We start from the raw sequence: 25,430 nt of genomic DNA, 5'->3' as shown, positions 1-25,430 counted from the left end.
GGACAAGGTGCACAGCCCAAAGGGGGCATCCACTTTGGGCTGTGCACCCTTGGGCCAGAAAAATGGCATAAAAAATATACCCAGAGTACAAACAAAACATTATAAAAATGCCAAAACTAAGCCACTGTACATATAGACTTTATAACAATTATTGCTGTAGGCAACAAGTAACTTCTGCTCATGGTGTTTTTGCAAAACAAAAAAAGATTTTAAACATGCCTCAAACTTCAGTGTGTGAATTAGACTTGAGTTTAACTTAATAGAAGATTATAGCCCGGGGAATACGGGAAACATTCATATACAGTGCTTTGAAAAAGTATTCATACCCCGTGAAAATTTTCACATTATACCCACAAACTTAAAATCTATTTTATTGGGATTTTATGTGATATACCAACACAAAGTAGCAAGTATTTGGAAACTATAAAGGAAATGATACCTGGTTTTCTAACTATTTTAAAATTATAAATCTGAAAATTGTGACGTGCATTTGTATTTGGCCCTGAGTCAATACTTTTGTAGGACCACCTTTTTCTGCAATTACTGCTGCAGTCTTTTGGGTGATGTCTCTGACAGTTATGTACATCTAGATTTGACATTTTTGTGCCATCTTCTTTGCACTCTCGCTCAGTGAGATTGCATACAGGCTTCTGTGAACAGCAATTTTCACATCTTGACACAGATTCTCAGTGGGGTGTCAGTCTGGACAGTGACTCGGCGTTTTGCACTCTGACCTTTGTAGCTCTGGCAGGATGTTTGGGGTCCTTGTCCTGCTGGAAAATGAACCTACTCGCCAGTCTCAAGTTTTTTGCAGCCTCTAACAGGTTTTCCTCCAGAATTGCACTGTATTTAGCCCCATCAACTGTGACCAGCTTCCTTGCCCCTGCTGAAGAAAAGCCTCTCAACATGATGCCACCATCATGTGTGACGGTGGGGATGGTGTTTTCCACCACACATAGCAATTTTCATTTATCTGAAAAAGTTTGACCTTGGTCTCCTCTGACCAGAAAACCTTCTTCCACTGTTCGCTGTGTCCCCTAGATGGCTTTTTGCAAGCGGTAAACAAGACTTCAAAAATGTTTTTTTTCTTGCCACGCTTACATAAAGGCCTGTTTATTGTAATATACGACTAATCTTGTGAACATATTTTCCCACCTGAGATGTGTATCTCTGCGACTCCTCCAGAGTGACTAAGGGCTTCTCGTCTGCTTCTCTAATTAGTGGTCTCCTTGCTTGGCATGTTAGATTAGGTGAATCACCATGTCTTGGTAGGTTTCCAGGTGTGCCATACTCCTGCCATTTTTGAATGATGGATTCAACAGGGCTCCATGATATTTTCAGAGCTTGGTTTATTTTTTTTATAGCCTATCTCTGCTTTACTCTTCTCCACAACTTCATTCCTGACCTATCTGGTGTGTTCCTTGGTTTTCATGATGCTGTTTGATACCCAGTTATTATAATTTTGCTTACTTGATTTAAATAAACCTCTCAGGCCTTCACAGAACAGCTATAGTTATATTGAGAATATATTACACACAGACTCAATTTGTTAATTACATGACTTCTGGAGGCAATTGGTCAATCAGGATTTTTATTTAGACTACAATGGGATGAATACAAATGCACATCACAATTTTCAGATTTATATTTTTAAAATATTTAGAAAATAATGTATCGTTTACTTCCCAATTACTGGCTACTGTGTGTTGGTATATCGTCTAAAATCCTAATAAAATATATTTAAGCTTGTAAATATAACGTGTAAAAATTTGGAAAAGTTCAAGAGGTATGAATACTTTTTCAAGACACTGTAGGGGGCTGGGGGTTTTGTAGTTAGTGATGGATATATTTATGGAGACAAAGTAGTAAATGAAGATGTCGTCCTCACCATGAAGTCGTTATTTCTCCTCTCACGTGTAATGAATGTCTCCTGCAGTTTTGCTGATGCCGATTCCAGTGTCGGTAAATGAGAGGAGAATTAGTGATATGGAAGATGAGTCTATGAGAAACGTATTCAGCTGCTGACTCCGAGGAGGAAACTGCTTGTTGTGTGTGTGGCCTAAATATAGAGGATTTATTAGTAGATATAATTCAGATGTCTGATTTTCAGCTATGCGTGATGATGAGGTCTTTACAAATAGCACTCATACCTGTGATAGCCTATCGGGCCTTTTATATGTCCGTGATTTTTCAAGGACTTAGCTATACTCGGAAAATCGCAGAAACGTGCAACTTTGATCCAAGGGTTGGATTAGAAATGGCAATGTAAGTCTACGGGTCTGTGAAAACCTCAGACCGTTCTGAGATGACATCTAATATAGAGAGGGGGGAGCCAGCACTGCCTATGAATGGCATGCAACAAATTAAAAGTGTAAAATTCACGAATTCATTCCTACTGTACTATAATGCAAAATGAGATTTTTATCAAACAATTGATCAATAATTTGAGCCACCCCTGCCAAGTCACGGCAAATCTCAATAGGGGGTCCTACTCTATATCATATAATTTACCATTGTACCATACGGCCTTCTAAATATTTTAATAAGCAGAACCATATAAAAGCAACACATATACCTGTGACATCTCAGAACCGCTCCCATGTTGCAAAGGCAGATAACTGCTAATAAAGGCAGTCCAGGTGCCAGCATATGCCAGATTTGCCGTGACGTGGCAGGGGTGGCTCAAATTATTGATCAGTTGTTTGCTAAAAATCTCATTTTGCATTATAGTACAGTAGGAATGAATTTGTGAATTTTATACTTTTTATTTGTTGCATGCCATTCATAGGCAGTGCTGGTTCCCCCCCTTTCTATAATGAGATGACATCTAAGTATGGTCCGATTTTCATGGACTGTCAGAAAGAAGAAAGTGGAGAAACTTTTTTCTTTTTTTTTTGTTCACGTATGAGAAAAATCTGACGGCACTCTGATCAAAGTCCAATCAAAATAATCGGTGTTTTTTTTCATATGAGAGAATATCTGATGTCTGAATAAACCCTTAGTCAGCAATTCAATTTATCTTCCACTCAAATGTTTCCCCTTATTCTCTCCAGTAATTCTATTATTATAGCGGATTCTTTATGATGTTACATCATCCTCTTCTCCCCATTCAGGTCCCTACAATATCGGATTCTCTCAGTGGAGATCTTCTATAGAAGAGAATTCTCCTGATTGCCCCGTGAAGGATGGATATGGACAGGGACAAGATGGCGGAGAGGATATTACACCTCACCCTAGAGATCCTCTTCCGGCTTACTGGAGAGGTGAGAGATTCTGATGACGTCACATTACACCATTCTTATCTATGGGAATAACAGATGGACAGAACTGGAGAGGTGAGGACTCTGGAAATGTCTGGAGTGAGATTTCTTACTGTGTCTCTCCATAACCAGGATTACACAGTAGTGAAGAAGACCTCTAGTGAGCGCTGTCAGGCCCCTGTGTCTGAGGGATGGGGAAGACCCCTGAGCCCAATCACGGGGCCTCCAACTCACCCCCTGATACATGAGGACATCAATGACCAGAAGATCCTAGAACTCACCTACAAGATGATTGAGCTGCTGACTGGAGAGGTGACACTGCTGGGAATGCTGGGACATTATACAGTAACGCTATGAAGGGATCGGGGGGTGACGGTATCATTGTATGTGTCAGGTTCCTATAAGGTGTCAGGACGTCGCCATCTATTTCTCCATGGAGGAGTGGGAGTATTTAGAAGGACACAAAGATCTGTACAAGGACGTCATGATGGAGCTTCCTCAGCCCCTCACATCACCAGGTAATAGACAGGACTAAATACACATGGCCTATAATTACCTGTATGTAAGGAATGAATTCAGTCCCTGTATGTGTCTCCTCCAGTTCTATCCAGTAAGAGGACAACACCAGAGAGATGTCCCCATCCTCTTCTCCCACAGGACTGTAAACAAGAAGACCCCGATGTTCCTCAGGATCATCAGGTAGATGGAGAGAAGGGGCCATGAAATCCCCCTATGATGTGTAGACGGCTGTGAAGGTCTTGTGCTCAGTCTTGTTTTATCCTCCAGTATTATATGGTTTATACTTGTGTAATGAGAGCGGTGGAGATGGCAGGATTAGAGCTGATCATAGATGGGACTTCTCTATTTGATTGTGTACATGTGTATACACAGTATATATGTGACGGTCGTAGTTCTATTTTTGGAGACTAGTGACGAATGCAGGGTGGGGATCCCTCATTTCTATTTGGGACTCAACATTTAAACGTGATTTCATTTCCCTCAGTGCATTATGAGTTAATGTCAGTTTTGTTGTCCAGCAGCCATAGCTGAGTGTTTCAGCTGCAACTGCTTTGTAGCCACACCCCTCAAGGTTTAAATAGAGGTGTTACCCAGCATTCCTTGCTGAGGATACAAATCCATTTGTTCTGGCAACCTTGGTTGAAGGTCCTCTGAAGGCTTGTTCCTGAAGTTGGACTGCATCCTTTTTTGTTGCTGTTTTCCCCTGTTTGTCTTACCTTCCCCTGTGCAATATTAGTGCAGCGGTGGGGCTAGTGTTTTCCACCTGCCAACACACTGGCCAGGGCCACTACAGGGTATTCTTTTTGTCTCAGGTTCCTGTTCAGTGATAGTTGAGGAGACTGTATAGCCTCTGGTTAGGAGGGTAGAGACAGCTGCAGGTGAGTTCAGGAGGTGTCCCTTTGCCCCCCCTCCCCCTCCCTCACTAGAGCTAGAGCCCACCATTGTTATTGTGTCCCCGGTGTTCCCCCCAACCTGTTGTATTGTTTGTTGTATATTTTGTCATGCGTTATACATTCGTAGGTCTGAAGGCACGTGCCATGCTTGTCATACCTGGCAGCATGACAATATATGTGTATAAGTGTGTGTATTCACCCAGATTCATATGGTAAATGGATACCTCCTTTGGATAACCTTTAATGGCTTCTGTCACCCATCATAAATAAAAGTAAATGTCTCCTGTATGTATCTTTTACAGGACACCACTGTATGCAGTAATGAATCTACTATCATAGCCTATGCTTTTATTAGTTGTGTACTATCAGATACCATACAGACAAAAGACACATTAAGACTGTAAAGTGAGAATTTTCCAGGTCTACACATTAAACATAAGATCCCTAAACCAGTCTGGGATTTAGTAGCTGTATGTGTTTATGTATGTCTAATACTGTTTATAAAGCTCAGTGTATGTGTGTATGTATGTATGTATGTATGTATGTATGTATGTATGTATGTATGTATGTGTGTATGTCCACTAAAGGAATCCGCACTGTCAAATTTACAATCACGAAATTTTGCACAGACGCCCAATGTGACTCAGAGAATGTCATAGGCTATGTTTTGACGGGATAATTTAACCCCGCACTTTACAGTTACTCTCCAAAAAATCTGCCTCGTATCAAAAAAGAGAAAAGCACTGCACAAAGAACCAGGGGCACACGTGATGTAGTATAAATATCAAATATTACCTTTATTCAGTACACTCGACAAAATATTATTTAAAAATATTTAAAACAAAACAAGTAGGACAACACACGCGGAGCGGAGCCTATCACAAGAAGTGGTTGTGACACTGGTGAACAAAAGACAAATCGATAGATGGTAATGAACCCTGTCTACAAACAATATCAGATATCATACAATAGCATATAAGAAATATAATGGCATAATGAAATCCCAAGACCATCCGATAATGAAAGCTGTGAGGTAAACCATCAAGAGACACCGACAGGAGGTCAGGTGTTTAAATGTAGCAAGGGGGATCAAATGAATTATGCAAGGCAATGATAAATGAAACACCTATGCCAAATGAATACCACCCCTGTATAGATGAATATATGATGGTCATAGGGTTGTAAAATAATTATCATGGGCAAGGCGAAGGGTGAGTAGGTCACAAAGCACCATATATAGGCATATACATGAGGAATGAACCCCAGTAACCTACAGCCCCCACGAGGGGTACTAATAAACCCTAAGAACGGAAAAACAAGCCGGCAACAATGAAATCATGGGCCAAAGAAAATGCATAATAGAATGAGAATATGATGTGCGAGATGGCCAAAAGAAGAAAAAAAGGGGTATCATATGGAAAGTTACCATGTCCCAATAGAAGGCAAGGAACTGCTCAGAGTGGGCGACCCAAAAAACTGCCTCCACTATAGGTAATGGAGCTGGGAGCTACAGGTTATGACTAGGAGCTCTGATTGGTTGCTATAGGAACGAAGGACATTCTTAATATAAGCTTATGTGTGAGGTAATATGATTTCTGTGGAGAGATGGACACAGACAGAGACAGACAGACATAGGCACAGACAGGCATAGGCACAGACAGACATAGGCACAGACAGACAAACAGGGAAAGAGACAGACAGAGACAGACAGGGAAAGAAACAGACAGGGAAAGAGACAGACAGTGGCAGACAAGGAAAGAGACAGAGACAGACAGGGAAAGAAACAGACAGGGAAAGAGACAGACAGACAGGGAAAAAGGCAGACAAACAGGGAAAGAGATAGAGGCAGACAGACAAAGGCAGACAGTGAAAGAGACAGATGGGGAAAGATACAGACAGACAGGGAAAGAGACAGACAAGGAAATATACAGACAAAGAGACAGACAGGGAAAGATACAGAAAAAGAGACACAGACAAAAAGAAAGACAGGTAAAGATACAGACAAAGAGACAGACAGACAGGGAAAGAGACAGACTCACATATACAGACAGATACAGAGACAAGATACAGACAGAGATACAGATACAGTCAGATACAGACAGATAGAGATACAGATACAGACAGATACAGAGAGATGGAGAGAGACCGACAGAGACAGACACACAGACAGACACACAGATAGACGTCTGTTTAGGGGGCTGGACTGGTTTCTCTTCTCCTTGCTTGCCAAGTTCTCCCCTTACAATGTGCACTGACTGCAAGCTGTCCTGCTGTCTCGTCAATTCTCATTAGAGTGGGTGAAGGAGTGCACTGTCACTGTGCATTCAAAAGAATATAACACTATGAGCAGGGAGTACTACTGAGCACATGCCAGAATTAATAACCAATGTATGCTCACTAGAGCAGGGACTAGCTCAAACCCAGAAACAGATGTCACCAATAACACTTCGTTTCAGGGTGGTAATCATAGCGTAAGCCCACTTTACAGTTGGTTGTTGTAGTTAAAAATCCAGCCTTTGAATTCCTGTCGAAGGTGTAATGTAATCAGCTATTTTTTTCCCATTCAGGTCCCTACAATATCGGATCCTTTCAGTGGAGATCTTCTATATAAGAGAATGTATCAAACTGACCCGTCCAGGATGGATAGAGACAGGGACAAGATGGCGGAGAGGATATTACACCTCACCCTAGAGATCCTCTTCCGGCTTACTGGAGAGGTGAGAGATTCTGATGACGTCACAGTCTTATCTATAGTAATAAGTAAAGATGAGCAGATTCTTTGAAATTCAAATTTGTTGGCTTTCTTAATTTTTTTAATTCATTTTGTGTCAAATAAAATAGTGCAAATTGCATAATTAAAATGCTTCTAATTGCCTGGAAAATACAGCGGGTGAACTCAGTATTGAACAGGTCACCAATTATCTTAGTAAATATATTTCTAAAGCTGATATTGACATAAATTTCTCACCAGATGTTGGTAACAACCCATCCAATTGACAAAGGCAAAGAAATCAAACTATAGAGGTCCATAAATTTAGTGATGTGTAATAATGAAAAATTACACAAGGAAAAAGTATTGAACACACATTTCATACAAAAGCCTTTATTGGTGATGAAGCGTTTAGATGCCTACTGTATGGAGAAACTGGTTATATGGATTACTCAGCTGGGATTTTGGCCCATTGTTCCACATAAACACTCTTCACATCCTGCATGTCCCGTTTCTTTCTATGAACGCTGAGTTTTAGTTCCTTTCATAAATTTTCTCTTGGATCAGCTCCGGTGATCGGCTAAGGCATTCTAGTAGCTTTATTTGCTTTCTCTGAAACTGTGGCGCCCTAGCCTAGCCAGGTCGTCACAGATAACATACAAACACCCCCCACCCCCATTAGACAGGGTCACCAGCCAACAAAAATCCTTGTTGCCTCCCTCCAGTGTCTGATGTCCACACCAGGTGGGGCGGAGCCAAGCGGTTGGCCCCACCCACCGAGGAGTTCACAGGCCTGGAGGCGGGAAAAGTGACAGTTCAGTGTTGGAGTTTGAGGAGTGAGGAACAAACACTTGGGTGTCTGGGTTTGTGGCCCAGGCACTGACAGCAAGGTTGGCAGATGGTGGTGGCCGTCTGCAGGAGTGGTGGAGCAACGCGGAACCGTAGGACCGGGGTCGGGCGAAGGCCCGCCGGTACTGACCGGGGAGCGAAGTGAAGAAAGCACACACAGGCAGGGCCATCGGACCCCGACCAGGCTTGGAGCCGCCGACAATAGTCAGATCCGAATGTGACTGGAACCCCAGGGGTTTCACAACAGCAAAAGTCCCGATTGAAGGCAACAGCCCACACCGTGAGGGTATACAGCTACCGCCTAAGGCTAGAGACCCAAGGGCCAGCGCCTGCAGGCAAACGGGCTCCTCCGGTACCCATACACCGGGGAGCGGACTACCGTTGGGAATCCATAATAGTCAGAAGAAGAACATCAAGGTGCAGGGAAAGACAGCCGCCATCACCTGTCCGGGGAGAAATACTGCAGCCGGCTGCGGGACCCGTCCATCCAGCCGTTTGGTTTACCGAGGACTTTGTACCTTTCTTGCTGAGTGAGTACACCCGTGCCATCTGGCACCGCGCCGTCCCTGCATCGTTGCACCTCGCCAACCCTGACTCCCCGTCACATCATCGGGCCCCGGGACCACCGACCCCTACCCACGGAGGGGGAAAACAACATCCCAGCTGCTCCCTACCATCGCTCCCGGGATCCCCGTCATCAGCAGCGGTGGTGCCCATCTTAACCACGACCCGTGGGTGGCGTCAGGGACTAAATTCCCCAAACCAACCACCCCTTTCACTCACGGGCGAGGAGTGCCGCTCGAGTCCCCGGATCCGGCCCACCGCTCGAGCCACCGAGCAGCCATCGCAGCAGCGCCGGACTCGAGCGTTAGGGAGCGCAGCGCAGTGGTGTCCTCCCCGCCCGCGACAACTTGGCGTCACGAACAGGATTGAACCCATCTACTTACCAGTAGAAGTGCACCTTGTGATCTCTGCCGGCGGCGTCCGGACGAAAATTTTAAAGCGCCGCCATCTTGGCGCGAAAATCTCCCGCTCGAGCATCTTCTCCGAGTAGGGAAGGCACGAAAGCGAAGCCCCGCCCCCAACAAACGGATGAGCGGAAGTGCTGAAGAGTAGCAAGGGGGGACGGGAAAAAGATGTCTGCGCCCGACGGAGCTGTCGGAGGAGCGGTGTTCGCAGCCGTGGCGGCATGTAACTAGCACTGCAGCGTGCAGGGACGCCAGGACTCTGCTGAAACACGTTCCTGGATCCAGCCGAAAGATGTGCCAGGAGCTCCAGGCCCAAGTCCACTTCATGCTGGCGAAGTGGACGTCGGAGATGAAGGGCCTGGCCGCAACCGTTTGGGCATCCGAAGTGGAGGTGGTCTCAGAGGAGTGGGTAAGCGACCCGCGCCCCTATGTCCCTGAGGGATCGGTCGATACGGCTGAGGGGCCCGGCCTGCTGCCATCCACCATGCTACCTCCCTCACTGCCCATGCCCGCGGCCAACGCCCCGACCGACCCGTTACCCCTGTCACCGGTAGCGGAGCCCGCAGCGTCTGAGGGAGAGGGCCCAGACCTGCGACCCCCGGGCCTTACCTTTGTCACCGCCCTGGCACCCGTTCCGGCCGCAACGGTGATGACGTCGGCTCCGGCAGTCCGCCTGGCCGCAACGGTGATGACGTCGGCTCCGGCAGTCCGCCTGGCCGCAACGGTGATGACGTTGGCTCCGGCAGTCCACCCGGCCGCAACGGTGATGACATCGGCTCCGGCAGTCCGCCCGGCCGCAACGGTGATGGCGCCGGCCCCGGTAGTCCGCCCGGCCACAGCAGAGGCGACACCCGACCGGAAGTCTGCCCCAGATGCGGCTCCAGCCGCTCCCAGGTACCCCATCCCGGCTGTGGAGCGGCCGGAGTGCACCTGCAGGGAGGAGGAGCAGGCCACTGAGCGATGGGGCCCTCGGCAGTTAGCGAGGCCAGTTGTAGCCGGCGCCGAGGGCATCCGAGTGGGCCTGGCTCCTGAGCAGGAGGCAGAGCACGGGACCCGTGCCCCGTACTGGGAGTGGCGGCAGCAGCAGTGGTAGCGGAGCATGGACGGCTACCCGCAAGTTTAAAGTTGACTGTTTTATGGACTGTCACCCCTGTTGAGCGTCCTCAAGTTCCCGGAGGAGGCCATCTGCACAGCAGGTGGGGGGTGGCAGGATAGTTAGAGTTTAAAAAAACGTACCTCCCGATGTGGGAAGATGTATAGTTGTAATGTGTGCACTTTCTTTTTCCCGCTACAATAAATGTCGGTGCCCAGACAGCCCGAGGATGGGCTGTGTTTTACCAAGGGGGTGTGTGATGCCCTGGCAAAACCAGGGTGTCACAGAGCCTGCAGACATCCAGCAAAGTGCAGACCATTCTCCTCCTTGGTAACCTGATCCCACACTAGTGCAGCAGGACAGACACCCCCCCCAGTGTAAGAGCTAAACAGAGCAGGAGGGGAGGGGCTGGAGCAGAGTGAGTTTGGATTGGGAAGAGAGCAGACCAGGAGAGAGAGCTCCTGGCTGCTATAAGGAAGGGAAGTGTGAGGAAGGGGCCCGAGGTGGCCGGGGCAGGATAGTGGCCCGCCGGCATCCAGGGGTGACCCGGATCACTGCAGGGGGAGTGGGCTCCCCATTCCCGACTGAGGAAGGAAAAAGAAGCGTCTGGCTGCAAAACAAGACCAGGATCCTGCTGTACTGTGTGTGGGACCCCAAACACCCTCCGCACCGAAGGCTGCAGACACCGGCGATTTCTGGTTAATTCCTGACTCTGTGTGAATTTCCTTGAAAAGCGAACTGTGAGTAACAACATCCCCCGGTCCAACCAGGCGCACAGCTCTCAGACGATCTCCATCTCCTCCCTGCACCACCTCACCGGAGTCCCGGGACACCAACACGCTACCCGTGGAGGGAAATAACCACCTTGCTGCCCACCACCATCCCTGGGATCCATTTACCGTCAGCGGCATTGCTTCATTACCTCGCCGCACACCACGGGTGGCGTCACGGACAATCTCCCTTACCTAATCCCCTTCTTACTGTGGAGCCTGGGATCACAGACCGGGTCACGCCACCGGGATACCCACAGAAGTGACCCCGTGGCCCGGATCTGAGTACCCCTTTCACTCATGGGCGAGGAGCGCCGCTCGAGTCCCCGGATCCGGCCCACCGCTCGAGCCACCGAGCAGCAGCCTTAGCAGCACCGGACCCGAGCGTTAGCAAGAGCACAGCAGCGACGGCGTCCTCCCCGCCCGCGACACTTATTTACAATGACAATCCAGCCATCTCACGGAAATGGGGGATGCATAATGATTTCCTGGACCAGTTGGCCAGAGTCTTGAGATGCATTTGGGTGGCATGGAGTTTGACGTAGGGTTATGTTGTGAGAAGTTGTAGAGGGACTATGTGAAACGAATCTGATTATGGAGTGTGATAGGCCGCCCTAAAAAGATGCGTCTTTAGGGTGCGCCTGAAGGTGAGTAAGTTATGATTTGTCCTAACTTCTTGGGGTAGAGCGTTCCAGAGAGTTGGTGCAGCTCGGAAGAAGTCTTGGATCCGGGAGTGGGAGGTTCGAATTAGTGTGGATGTTAGTCGAAAGTCGTTTGCAGAGCGTAGAGAACGAGTGGGGTGATAGACAGAGAGGAGGGTGGAGATGTAGGGGGGTGCCACATTGTGGAGAGCTTTGTGGGTGAGAACAAGCAGTTTGAATTGGATCCTATGATATATGGGCAGCCAGTGCAATGACTGGCACAGGGCAGAGGCATCCAAGTAGCGGTTAGCCAGATAGGTGACCCTTGCTGCTGCATTAAGGATGGACTGTAGAGGGGAAAGTCTAGTTAGGGGGAGCCCAATTTATAGAGAGTTAGAGTAGTCAAGGCGAGAGTGGATTAGGGTCACAGTGAGAGTTTTTGTCGTTTCCATTGTGAAAAAGGGGCGGATTCTAGAGATGTTCTTGAGGTGCAAGCGGCAGGTGCGGGCGAGAGATTGTATGTGGGGGGTGAAGGAGAGATCAGTGTCAAGTAGAACACCCAGACAGCGGGCTTGCTGCCTAGGAGTTATTGTGGTGTCACACACAGAGAGGGAGATGTCAGGTTTAGGAAGGTTGGAGGATGGAGGAAAGAGAAGAAGTTCAGTTTTTGAAAGGTTAAGTTTCAGATAGAGAGCAGACATGATATTGCAAACTGCAGTCAGGCAGTTGCTTGTGTTCTGTAGTACAGCGGGGGTGAGCTCAGCGGATGAGGTGTATAGCTGTGTGTCATCAGCATATATATAGTACTGAAAGACAAATCTGCTGATAGCCATTCCAATTGGGGCAGTGTAAAGGGAGAACAGAAGAGGGCCGAGGACTGAACCTTGAGGGACCCCAACAGTGAGAGGAAGAGGAGAAGATGTGGAGCCAGCAAATGATACACTGAATGAACGGCCAGAAAGATAGGAAGAGAACCAGGAAAGAACATTGTCCTTTAGGCCGATAGAATGGAGCATAGAGAGAAGGAGATGGTGGTCAACAGTGTCGAAGGCGGCAGAGAGGTCAAGAAGGATAAGCAGAGAGTGGTCACCGTTACGTGCTAACATGCTATTCAATGCCCAGCACCATTGACAGCGATGAATGTAACTGCGTCCGTTGCACCTCCTGCTGAGGTGATTTAAAGTGAACCTGTCAGGTGCAAAATGCTCCCAGAACCATGAGCAGTTCTGGGTGCATAATTCTAATCTCTGCCTACCTGTTTCTGTATCTAGTAGCATAGATAAAGAGATCTTTAGAAAAAGTATTTTTAAAGATCCTTTATGATATGCTTATGAGGCACTAGTCGCAAGGGCATTTTTTTCCCCAACTAGTCCACGCTCTTAGCATGCTAGTACACCCACAGGGGCGTGCTAACATGCTATTCAATGTCCATTGCCCAGCGTCATTGGCGGTGACGCGCGTACCTGTGTCCACTGTCACAGCCTCAGACACCAGGTTTAGGGTCAGTGCGCATGATCAGAATGCCCAGCACCTCCGGTCATACGCACTAGACCTCTCTGAAACCGGGACGCATACACCCTGCTTCATAGTGCGCATGACCAGAAGTGGAGTGACAGTACTTCTGATCATGCGCACTGACCCTGAACCCTGTGTCTTAGGTTGTGACAACAGCCACAGTTACATACATCACTGTCAATGACGCTGGGCATTGAATAGCATGTTAGTACGTCCTTGTGGACTTGCTAACATGCTAAGAGCATGGACTAGTCATGGAGAAAAAAAACGCCCTTGCGACTAGCCACTGTGCTCATTTGCATATCATATAGGATCTTTAGAAATACTATTTCTAATGCTCTCTTTATCTATGCTACTAGATACAGGGACAGTTAGGCAGGGATTAGCAATATGCACCCAGAACTGCTCGTGGTTCTGGGTGCATACATTCTTTTCTATCCCTATCCTGTGTGCTCTGAGCTCTTATCCATATAAAAAATAAGCATAAAATGGCGTTCCCTGGCTGGACCCTATGTGTTATACTGTCTGTATTACCCACTCTGATTGGCTGAGCTGCACCATGTTATTGGATTGTCCTACTTTTCCAACAGTTGCTAACCAAATCGCAGATTGTTTGACTTCTGGTGAAACCTCAGATTTCAGGAAATTCTACTCAAATTCAATCGATCCGCTCATCTCTAGTTATAGTAGATGGACAGAATTGGAGAGATGAGGATACTGGAAATGCCTATGGAGAGTTTTATTAATGTGTCTCTCCATAACCAGGATTACACAGTAGTGAAGAAGACCTCTAGTGAGCGCAGTCAGGACCCTGTGTCTGAGGGATGGGGAAGAACCCTGAGCCCAATCACGGGGCCTCCACCTCACCCCCCGATACATGAGGACATCAATGACCAGAAGATCCTAGAACTCACCTACAAGATGATTGAGCTGCTGACTGGAGAGGTGACACTGCTGGGAATTCTGGGACATTATACAGTAATGCTATGAAGGGATCGGGGGGGTTGATGGTATCATTGTATGTGTCAGGTTCCTATAAGGTGTCAGGACGTCACCGTCTATTTCTCCATGGAGGAGTGGGAGTATTTAGAAGGACACAAAGATCTGTACAAGGACGTCATGATGGAGGATCCCCAGCCCCTCACATCACCAGGTAATAGACAGGAGTAAATACACACGGCCTATAATTATCTGTATGTAAGGAATGAATTCAGTCCCTGTATGTGTCTCCTCCAGGTCTATCCAGTAAGAGGACAACACCAGAGAGATGTCCCCGTCCTCTTCTCCCACAGGACTGTAACCAAGAAGATCCCGATGTTCCTCAGGATGATCAGGTAGATGGAGAGAAGGTGCCATGAAATCTCCCTATGATGTGTAGACGGCTGTGAAGGTCTTGTGCTCAGTCTTGTTTTATCCTCCAGTATTATATGTGTTATACTTGTGTAATGAGAGCGGTGGAGATGGCAGGATTAGAGCTGATCATAGATGGGACTTCTCAATCTGTCTGTGACTTTTACAATATTTGTTTCAGGGGGAAGATCTGACCCATATTAATACTACAGAGACATATGTGAGGGGTGATGAGTGGTGGGAAGAGGAGATTCCTACAGATAACCGCCCAGGTGAGTAGTGATCATTAAATTCAGTCACAGTCACAGATTCTTCTCTGTCACCGGCTGTGTCTGCTTTCTTGGGGTTGTCCGGTCCGGCCATATCACAATCATGTCTACCTCTAGATAACATACTACTTTACTTAAAGCTGTCCCCATTACTTTCTGCATTGAAATTCTTTCTGTTGGAGTGAGATCTGTTTCAGTCAGATCTTACAGCCCAGGGGACCTAGTATACCCCCTGGAATTAGAAGATGTTGACCTTTAGCTGCTCAGATCTCTAATCTGCAAAGCCAAATGACAGCGCACGTAGAATGTGCAGACAACTTAGAAAATCATGGGAAGAAAAAAAATATCCCCATAGTGAATTGCTAAGAAAAAGTAATGATGCCGTTGCCTTCCTATAATCTTGGCATCTTATCTTATACCTTCTCTCCCTACAGCGTTTGCTGAATGTCCTCATATGATAAATTCTAGACCAGGTCCAGTCTTTAAGATCCAACCTCCCTTTTATGACTGAGACACCATTCCATGAGCAGTGAGAACCAAGTGTGAATATTATTTTCTTCAGTTTTTCTTTTGTCTTTATAGACTCAAATATAAACACATGAAAGCCTACACTTATCTCAGCTGTTAATATATAGGGAGCTGTAACTTAAGCCTGAGCTAACACAGATTGACAGATAGTGAAACTACACTAAATAGTTAATAGCATTTACCACATTTCTACTTTTCATTGGCAGCATTTTTGAAACATCCTATTATTTTTTAGATTGTTAGAAAACTTAAAAGTTTAACAATCAGATTTCATGTGTTCATTTACAAAAACAATTTTTTGTGGGGAGCAAATTTCATTTGAAGTGACTTGCATGAGTCTATATTTTAGATAATTGTACTCTGCATAGTATCAAAATCAACATTCAGTTATTTTGTTAACTCTTTAAATTTATCACAATAATTAACAAAAAGACTAATGGATTAATGCAATTTTTTTTTTAAACTAAATGTTGATGTAGCCTCATTTTTGTCGGTCTCACAAGGGGTAATAGAAAAAAATAGACCCCACAATTGAGTTTGCAATATCTTTTGAATCTGACAATATTTTATTTGGGCATATGGCAAGAAGGTGTCACAGTAACAGACAGTCATGTGTGTTTGACTGCACACAATGCTCCCTGACTTTATATTGTATCTGCTGTTAGTATTCATTACATTAAGTAGCTTTCCTGCTGGGTTTTTTTCTCTTCCCTTTTTGGACCCAGAGGCACACTCCTTCCATCCAGCTGAGTATTCTTCATGTGCTTAAATACTCCATTTTCCCTGGACTTGTGCTCTTGTGCTTTTCATATTATTCAGTTCATTCAAGCTCTGGTTGCAAGCAGGCAGCTTGTACACATCTGTGGTATCGTTACTGAAACTTTGCTGAATTTCTTCCTGAGTCATCTGTGGATAAGTAGTTCATGCATTTTTTTCCCCTGTGTATCGTCCTAATGTCTTCTCTAGTGTTTCGTGGGGTTGACAAAGAGCTCATCCCACCTGTTCCCTATTTATGGTCCAGCACTAGGGAAACCTAGGGTCAGGTATCTGGCTCAGCTCATGGGTGCGGAACCTATCTAGGGTGGTGAGGGATCCCAGGGACCAGAAGTAGGTTCGGTCAGGTGTCACCTTCTTTAGACACAGGGTTTTCTTCCCTTTCCATGACAGAACGGCAGGAGGACCATTTGGCAAATGGAACCCAGACTTGGCTGGTATAGTGTATGGTCACCATTTGCAGAAGACCTAAGAAAAAAAGAACAGTAAAAAAAACACCCATAAAGTGACTCAATTTCTTCAGGGAATTCATCTATGAGTAGTGACTATTTTTTTTTTCCTATTTAAAGATTTATTGAATTTTTCAAAAGCATACATGAAAAGAACACAGATCCATGTTGTAACAAATAGCACTCAACGAGAGTCTGAGCGAAAACCATCTGTCATGGGCTTCATAGTGGAATATAAATGATTGCAATAATACATGGAACATCATTTTAAACCATAGAAGATAGTAAAACAAAGAAGAGAGATAAAGAAGAGTGGCAGACATGGAGTATAGAGAGGAAAGAGCGGGTCAGAAGAAGAGGAGAAAGAGTAGGAAGTAGGATGCAGCGACCGGGACTGATACATTGCCTGTTGGACCAAGACTTGTCAAAAGGGTGATATATTGTCTAGAGAAAAAAAAGAAAGGGGGCCTGGGTACCTAACTTCCAGGAGTTAGATTAGTTCCAGAAATTTTGTACCCGACAGGAATGATTCCCACTGAAACCATTTGGTGGCTGTCTCTACCGTCTGTCCGCGTGACTGGGCCATCACCATTTCCATTCGGTGGATCACATTCACCTCCATTACCCACTCATCCAGCGTAGGGGGGGTAGGATCCTTCCAACGTCGTGGGATCACTGTCTTGGCAGCCTGGAGGAGGTGGCCTAAGATAGATTTTTTATAAACCTTTTTGGATATGTTAAAGATGTACAGTAATACTGCTTCTGGGCGGCTTGGGACTACAATCCCGGTGACCTCTTGGATGGCCACCAGTACTTTGTTCCAAAAGACCGACAAGCTCGGGCAGTACCACCAGATGTGTGACATGGTGCCCCCCTGCGCCCCACAGCACCAGCACGTGTCAGGAACTTCGGGACACCACGCATGAAGAAATGCTGGGACCCTGTACCACCTAGAAAGAATTTTATAGCTGGTTTCTTGCATCCTGGTGGCCACCACGGACCTGTGGGTCAGACGGTAACATCGCTCCCACTGATTGCTAGGGAACGTCTGGTTGAGCTCTGCTTCCCATGCCGCACAGAAGCGGGGGGGGGACCTCTCTGCTGCTCTTGTCAGGGACTTGTACACCCTTGATATTGCATGGCGCGTATCAGAAGACCCACTACAAAGGTTTTCAAAAGGTGTTTGGGGCGAATGGTGGGCCATGATAGTGTCCTGGGAGGTTATGAAGTGTTTGAGTTGGGCATATTCAAAATGGAACCGCAGTTTGAAGTTGCGATTCTCCACAATCTCCCGAAGTGGAAGAAGGGATCCCCCCAGGGCCACCCGGTTTAATCTCAGGGGGTTTAGCTTCGTGCTGCCCAGAAAATTGTTGGACGATGCTCCCGGTAGAAACTCTGGATTGTCGGTTAGTGGCATAAGGGGACCTTTAGGCTGGATCGTGAGATTGCGTAATGACATAGAGTGTATCGTTTTCAGTATTTGTTTAGTGCTATAGGATATCTCAATTTTATGTTTAGTGAGGAGAGGCCAGGTCCACGGCAGGGTCGGAATCGATAAAGGGCATAAATCCTGCGCCAGGCAAACCCAAAGCTTAGACCCAGAGCAGTGCAGAAGGTCCAGGACCCTGGCGTAAGCGGCTGCCATGTAATACTGCCTACAATCAGGCAGACCCGCCCCTCCTGCATTCTTGGTCCTGGTCAAGACGCTGCACCTCAAACGAGCACGCCTCTTTGACCAAACAAATTGATTGAATAGACTTTGTATCTTGGCCCAGTATGCTGCCGGGATGTAGACCGGAACCGTCTGTATTAAGTACAACAATCGCGGCAGGGCCGTCATCCTGAGCGCGCTAATCCTGCCAAACCATGAAAGAGTACCTCTTTGCCATGAGGCTAAGTCTCCCTCGAGCCTTGACAGAAAAGTTTGATAATTTAATTGAAAGAGCCTAGCTGGGTCGGAGGGGATCTTTATGCCCAAATATCCAATACTGCCGTGGGGTGGCCATCTAAAGGGAAAATTTGGTTTAAGAGCATTTACCATTGTCAGGGGCAAAGAGATGTTTAGGGCCTCTGATTTATCAAAATTGATTTTGAAGTTGGACCATTTGCTGAAGCGGTTTAGCTCCAGCAGTAGAGACGGGAGGGATGTGAAAGGGTTACATAGATATATGAGGAGATCATCGGCAAACGCAGCACATTTATGCTCCCGATTGGCTATCCGAATACCCTGTATATCCGGGTTATTCCTGATGGCCGATAACAAATGCTCCATTACTAGAACATAAAGTAAAGGTGACAGGGGACATCCCTGCCGGGTCCCGTTCCAGATGGAGAAGGGTTTCGACAGAGTGCCATTAATCTTGAGGTGTGGAGTCGGGGAATGGTATAAGGCCATAATCTTGGATGAAAAAACAGGTCCCAGGCCTATATGCTCCAGTGTCTGTGAAAGTGACTGCCATGAGACTCTGTCGGAAGCCTTCTCGGCATCTAAAGATAGCAACATCAAAGAAAGTTTTTTAGTGTGCGCGTGTTGGATTAGGTCTAAGGTCTTTATGGTGTTGTCCCTTGCCTCCCTGCCCGGGACAAACCCGACCTGGTCTAGATGAATCAGGTCAGGAAGCAGAGGGCCCAATCTATTTGCCAAGAGTTTGGCATAGATTTTTAAATCTACATTAAGGAGTGATATCGGTCTGAAACTGCCACAAGCCGTGGGGTCTTTTCCAGCTTTACGGATCAGAGAAATATGGGCAGTTGTTGAATTGGGCGGAAAAGGGACAGAGTCCGAAATTGAATTAAAGGAAAGAAGCATTAAAGGCGCTAATTGTTCCGAAAAGGCCTTGTAAAATTTGGCAGGGAAACCGTCGGTTCCAGGACTCTTGTTACCTGGTGTGTCGCGAATCACCATCAACAATATCAACAAATCGTTCAATAAAAATGGACTTTCCAGGTCCTCAATTATGGAGCTACTGCAAGCTTTTTTGATACGTTTAATGGTGGTGTAGGCAATGTTAGATTTCCCCCTGGAGTTATCTAAAGTGGGGTCAAGGGTGACATTAAGGTCGCCACATAAAATTACTGTACCTTGTATCAAGGGGATCGCAGCGTCCACCAGCCGAGCAACAAAACTGTCTTGCTTTTGATTTGGGGAATATGCGGTAATTATTGTGAGTGTTTGATCCCCCACCTTCAGCAAGAGGATAATATATCTTCCAAGACTATCTGTCGTGAACTTTAGGATTTGATGTGGGAGGGATTTATGAATGGCTATCGCCACACTCTTAGAACGGGACTCTGGGTTGTCTGAGGATACCCATGTCTGATAATACTTATTTTTAAGAATGGGGACATGTCCTTGTTTGAAATGGGTCTCCTGAAAACACACCATGCTCACCTTCCGCTTATGAAGATGGTACAATATCTGTGATCGTTTCTCCGGAACATTGAGGCCCCTGGCGTTAAAAGAAGTGATTGTTAGGTCCGCCATCTATAAGAGAGTGAGACATTAGAGATATATGAGAGAGGGGATCGAACACGATCAGCCCGGCCGCCAAAGAAAGGGAGAGGATGAGTTTTGAAGTGAGTAGAGTATAGCGGGGAAGAAGACAAAAACAACATCAGGTAAAAAGACCTTGCACAATAAACTAAGTCCGAACAAACATTCCTAGGGAACATATCCGCTTTATCTAGGCAGGACAGAGGATCCCGACCTATTTGGGGAAGAAGGATGTTAGACATAACCAAGCAGAGCTCTGGATATACTGAAAACATTAAAAATAACCATAAATACTGGCAAAAGAATTAAATGCTGATATAATGCGGGCACTGGATAAACTTTAAAGCCACAAATGAGAGTCATTTAGATTTGAATAACTGGAGATAAAATAGGTCATATAGGCGTATGCGGCCTCTAAGCCTCTCTATGTCGGGTAACGAAGGTGACCCGCTCCACGGCCTCGTTCTCCTCTCGGAGGTAGCCCCCTGGTGGGCCCAGAAGGTGGGGTTGGTCTGGCAGAGGTAATTCTTTCCCTGGGGACCCATGGCTGGAGCAGAGTAGTTGGCCAGGCCGCGATAGGGATTGCAGGTAGGCCCAGGCTCTTTGTGAATGCTGGGAGGTCCTCCGGGGAGCGCAGGACCCGCCATCTAGAGTCCTTCTGTACTGTTAATGAGTATGGGAATCCCCACCCAAAATGGCAGTCCCTTTTCTTTTAATACATCCAGGAGGGGCTTAAGGGTAGCACGTTGGGCTAGGGTGTGCCTTGAGAGATCTGGCATTATGCGGATGGCAGAGCCGTTGTATGATAGGTTCGGTTTCTTCCTGGCTGCTTGTAAAATGCTCCTTTGCAGCAAAGAAATGCACCCTGCACACAACATCCCTTGGGCGGGGGTCCTCTGGGTCCGGGGCACGTAGAACTCTGTGGGCCCTGTCAAGCTCTAGAGGGGTTCCCGGCGGCTTCCTTAACAAGTTATTAAAAATGGAACGGAGGGGATATCGGGGGCAGCAATTGATTCAGGAAGGCCTCTAATACGTAGCTTGTTCCTTCTATTTCTGTTCTCTTGATCATCTACGTGTTGTTGAAGGGAAAATAATTGCTTGGACTGATTCTTTACCGTCTCTTGGATAGCTTGAATAGAGACTTGAGAATTCAATTGCTGCTCGGTGAGGGCGTCAACCCTGTGAGTAAGTGAGGAAAGATCAGACCGCAGTTGGGTAAATTCCTGTTTACATTCCGCCACCACTTGATTAGCCAGTGCTGCAATGTCGTTCTTGGTGGGGATCGCTTGTAGTAGTGATCGCAGATCTGCCAAGGATGCCGGGCGAACCTTACTCATCAAGACGGCAGCATGAGACATATTGGGGAATGCATAAAAAGAGTTCTGTATAGCTGGACCATACATCATTTTTTGTGCATTTTGAGGGTTGTTTATGCCCTCCCACGACAGTGGTACGGCCACAAGACACAGTGGGGGAGCTCCTAGCGTCATGGGACCTTTGTTCATGGGCATCAATGTACCCGTCTCCAGCACCTGGTCTGTGTGGCTTATGCTACTACCACCACTCCTGCTATGGGCCCCTTTCAGCAGGTCCCCCCTCCATCCCTGCACCTGTATCATGTGCTCGGGCAGTCCTTCAGGGACGTCTGCTGCTGCCTCTTCTCCTGCATCCACCGCTCTTGTGTAAGGGGCTGGCGGTGCCTGAGCTTCTGTCGCTCTGCGCGACACCTGCTGTTTCAGTGCCCGGGGCTGCAGCGGTGAGTCATCACTCGGCCCCGAGCACGTGTGCAGTCCACGCTTACACGCCGCGCAGCTCCCCCGACTCTGCTGGCGCCAGCTGCGGGTAAGTAGTAAGGACTCACCGGTCCCATCGGCGACGTAGCAGAGCGCAAGGCAGGCAAGGTCGCGGCCGCGGGTCTCCTGTCCTCCAGCACCGATCCTTCAGGCCGCGTCTCAGGTAGGTGGGCGCCATCTTGGAATGGCGCCAGCAGATTCCCCGCTCCTCCCACCGCTGGATTTTTGATTGCGTTCATCGCCGCTGTGGGTCCCTCGGTGGGTGCCATCACATCACGGGGGGTCTCTGCTGCTTCATCCCTCCTCTGGGTCTCCAACACTGCCATATCCTCAGGCACCAGGACATGGGCAGGGACCGGATCAGGTTCTATAGGCTGCACTTCTTGCCCCTGCTGTGAAGATGCCCCAGACTCGCTGGAGCGGGTGAAATAGGCTCCAATATTATTCTGGGGTGCAGGGGGTCAACTTGGGGTGCTAAGCCTATACTTTTTTAGCAGTGGATTTGCCCATTGTGCATGTGAAAGCCGGCTTTATGGGGGATTATACAGAGGAGCTCCAGAAAACCACGTCCTCACTCAGCCATGTCTAGCTCCGCCCCCGAGTAGTGACTATTTTGCCTACACAGGCACTTTATGAAAATTAGCACATAGTGGATGTTGGAGAGAGAAAATAGCAAATAATATCCATTTTAGCATCCAATATGTATTGCCCACTTTGTGCTACTGGACCCAAACACACTGTAAATTTTTAAGTGGGTTCTTCCCACTACATCAGTTGAAATAAGTAAATAATAACTGTGGTTTTCATGCACTGCAAGGATCACAGAATCGAAGGGGACATTTGACCTTGGGAGAGTGGATTTTGCAGGAATGGTTTATGGAAACCATGTGGCTTTTTAAGAGTTTTCCATATACTAGTAATATAGAAACTATTTTTCCATTGACAAATGATGGACATCAGTAGGGTCTTGTTTTTTGGGGATGAAGTACATGATTTACTAGTATAAATTTAGTGGCTTATTATTCTAATGTTTGGAAGGCAGAATGAACACAGAGGGTCCAATGTGGTCTACCGGTTCATGCTCTGAGGTCTAAAGTTTGGATTGTGGACTGTTTTTGTCTCAGCAAATAATTGAATTTTGCAAAATAACTTTCAATTTCTATAGATATTTTTATAAAGGTTATAAAAATATAAAGATGTTTTATTAAAAAGAATAATAATCTTTATTTCTTGACAGATGACTGTACCAGCAGATCAGAAGGACAACTAATATCTTCAATTATTAAATTAGAATATCTTGAGATCACACAGGATACAATTGAAGTGAATGCTATTACTCCAGATATACCATCATCTATTCACAGCAAACATCTATCATCTGATCTTTTTGAACATGCACTGTGTTCTGATTCATCACAAACTTTTAGGAATAATAGTCACAAAAACCTGGAAAATAGAACTGTTCTTAAAGCAAGGAAGCCACTTTTAAGTTCAGAATATGGAAATAGTTTTTCCCTCAAAACATCTTTTGTTACACATCAAAAAATTCATACAGAGGAGAAAAGATTTTGTTGTTCCAAGTGTGGGAAATATTTTAACCAGAAATCACATCTTATTAGTCACAGGAGAACGCACACAGGGGAGAAGCCATATTCATGCTCAGAATGTGGGAAACATTTTCACCAAAAATCAAATCTTGATAGTCATCAGAGAACACATACTGGGGAGAAGCCATTTTCATGTTCAGAATGTAGAAATTGTTTTGTAAATAAGTCACATCTTGTTAAACATCAGAGAACTCACACAGGGGAGAAGCCTTTTTCATGTTCAGAATGCGGGAAATGTTTTGCAGATAAATCAAATCTTGTTACACACCAGAGAATTCACACAGGAGAGAAACCATATTTTTGTTCAGACTGTGGAAGATGTTTTGCAAAGAAATCAATTCTTGTTAAACACCAGAAATTGCATACAGGGGAGAAGCCGTTCTCATGTTTAGAATGTGGGAAATGTTATGCACATAAATCACATCTTATTACACATGAGAGAACTCACACAGGGGAGAAGCCATATTTATGTTCAGAATGTGGGAAACATTTTAACAAAAAATCACATCTTCTTAGTCACCAGAGAACTCACACAGGAGAGAAACTACATTCATGTTCAGAATGTGGCAACAACTTTACCCGAAAATCACATCTTGTTAGTCACCAGAGAAGTCACACAGGGGAAAAGCCATATTCATGTTCTGAATGTGGAAAACATTTTCACCAAAAATCAAATCTTGATAGTCATCAGAGAACACATACTGGGGAGAAGCCATTTTCATGTTCAGAATGTAGAAATTGTTTTGTAAATAAGTCACATCTTGTTAAACATCAGAGAACTCACACAGGGGAGAAGCCTTTTTCATGTTCAGAATGCGGGAAATGTTTTGCAGATAAATCAAATCTTGTTACACACCAGAGAATTCACACAGGAGAGAAACCATATTTTTGTTCAGACTGTGGAAGATGTTTTGCAAAGAAATCAATTCTTGGTAAACACCAGAAATTGCATACAGGGGAGAAGCCGTTCTCATGTTTAGAATGTGGGAAATGTTATGCACATAAATCACATCTTATTACACATGAGAGAACTCACACAGGGGAGAAGCCATATTTATGTTCAGAATGTGGGAAACATTTTAACCAAAAATCACATCTTCTTAGTCACCAGAGAACTCACACAGGAGAGAAACTACATTCATGTTCAGAATGTGGCAACAACTTTACCCGAAAATCACATCTTGTTAGTCACCAGAGAACTCACACAGGGGAAAAGCCATATTCATGTTCTGAATGTGGAAAATGTTTTGCAAACAAATCAAGTCTTGTTAAACACCAGAGAATTCATACAGGGCAGAAGCCATATTCATGTTTACAATGTGGGAAATGTTTTAACCAAAAATGGCATCTTCGTGAACATCAAAAATCTCGTATGGGGAGATGCCATTCTCATACGTAGAAGTGGAGAAATCTTTTACTTGACAATAATACTTGGATCACCTCTAAGAAAAAATCACACAGGGAGAAACCGCATACAGATTTTTTACAAATTGTACAAGAAGACAAATAACAGATACAGTCAAAGTAAAGATAACCAAGTAAATGTGAACGCAATTAAGAATTTACATTACATTTAAAATATATGGACCTACAAATAGACATCTGTTATCTAAAAAGCAAATTAAAAGTAATATTCCATGTGGATTGAATATTTCACAAGCTATATATTTATATATTCACTTTATGGATAAGAGTATTGCAACCCCTCTCACTAAACCCCCCAAAATTATTTAATTTCTTCTCTCTATACGACAATAACAAATATGTTCATATTACAAACTTACATACTACTTACATCTACGATCCATTATTAATTTATAGGAAAATCTGATGTGATCCATTTTTTTAGTCACGTCCTATAAATAAGTATAGTAGTGTTTTTTACATAATTGGTAGTGATGGGCGAATGTACTCGGCATTGCTTGTTACTCGATCGAGCATCGGAGCGC

The 25,430-nt window shown here is 45.6% G+C and overlaps 2 protein-coding genes across 4 annotated transcripts in view; one reads left to right on the top strand and one right to left on the bottom strand.

The window, feature by feature from the left end:
• The window catches only part of LOC142312238 (uncharacterized), a 155,119-nt gene extending 130,031 nt beyond the window's left edge, over positions 1-25,088 (top strand). The window contains exons 1-4 of one of the 3 annotated variants that reach the window (XM_075351156.1): positions 14,239-14,371; positions 14,455-14,552; positions 14,750-14,840; positions 23,112-25,088. In XM_075351156.1, the coding sequence (XP_075207271.1) occupies positions 14,239-14,371; positions 14,455-14,552; positions 14,750-14,840; positions 23,112-24,880 (2,091 nt within the window). In that variant the 3' untranslated portion in view covers positions 24,881-25,088. Of the gene's footprint in view, positions 1-14,238; positions 14,372-14,454; positions 14,553-14,749; positions 14,841-23,111 lie in introns of those variants that run through there. The other 2 variants (XM_075351155.1, XM_075351157.1) reach the window with 2 other exon arrangements.
• Positions 1-25,430, bottom strand: part of LOC142312968 (uncharacterized) — a 408,714-nt gene that overhangs the window by 235,497 nt on the left and 147,787 nt on the right. The window lies entirely within an intron of this gene.

The sequence above is a fragment of the Anomaloglossus baeobatrachus genome, chromosome 5 (genome assembly GCF_048569485.1).
Source record: "Anomaloglossus baeobatrachus isolate aAnoBae1 chromosome 5, aAnoBae1.hap1, whole genome shotgun sequence".
NCBI classification, from domain to species: domain Eukaryota; kingdom Metazoa; phylum Chordata; class Amphibia; order Anura; family Aromobatidae; genus Anomaloglossus; species Anomaloglossus baeobatrachus.
This window is presented reverse-complemented; position numbering and strand designations above follow the sequence as displayed.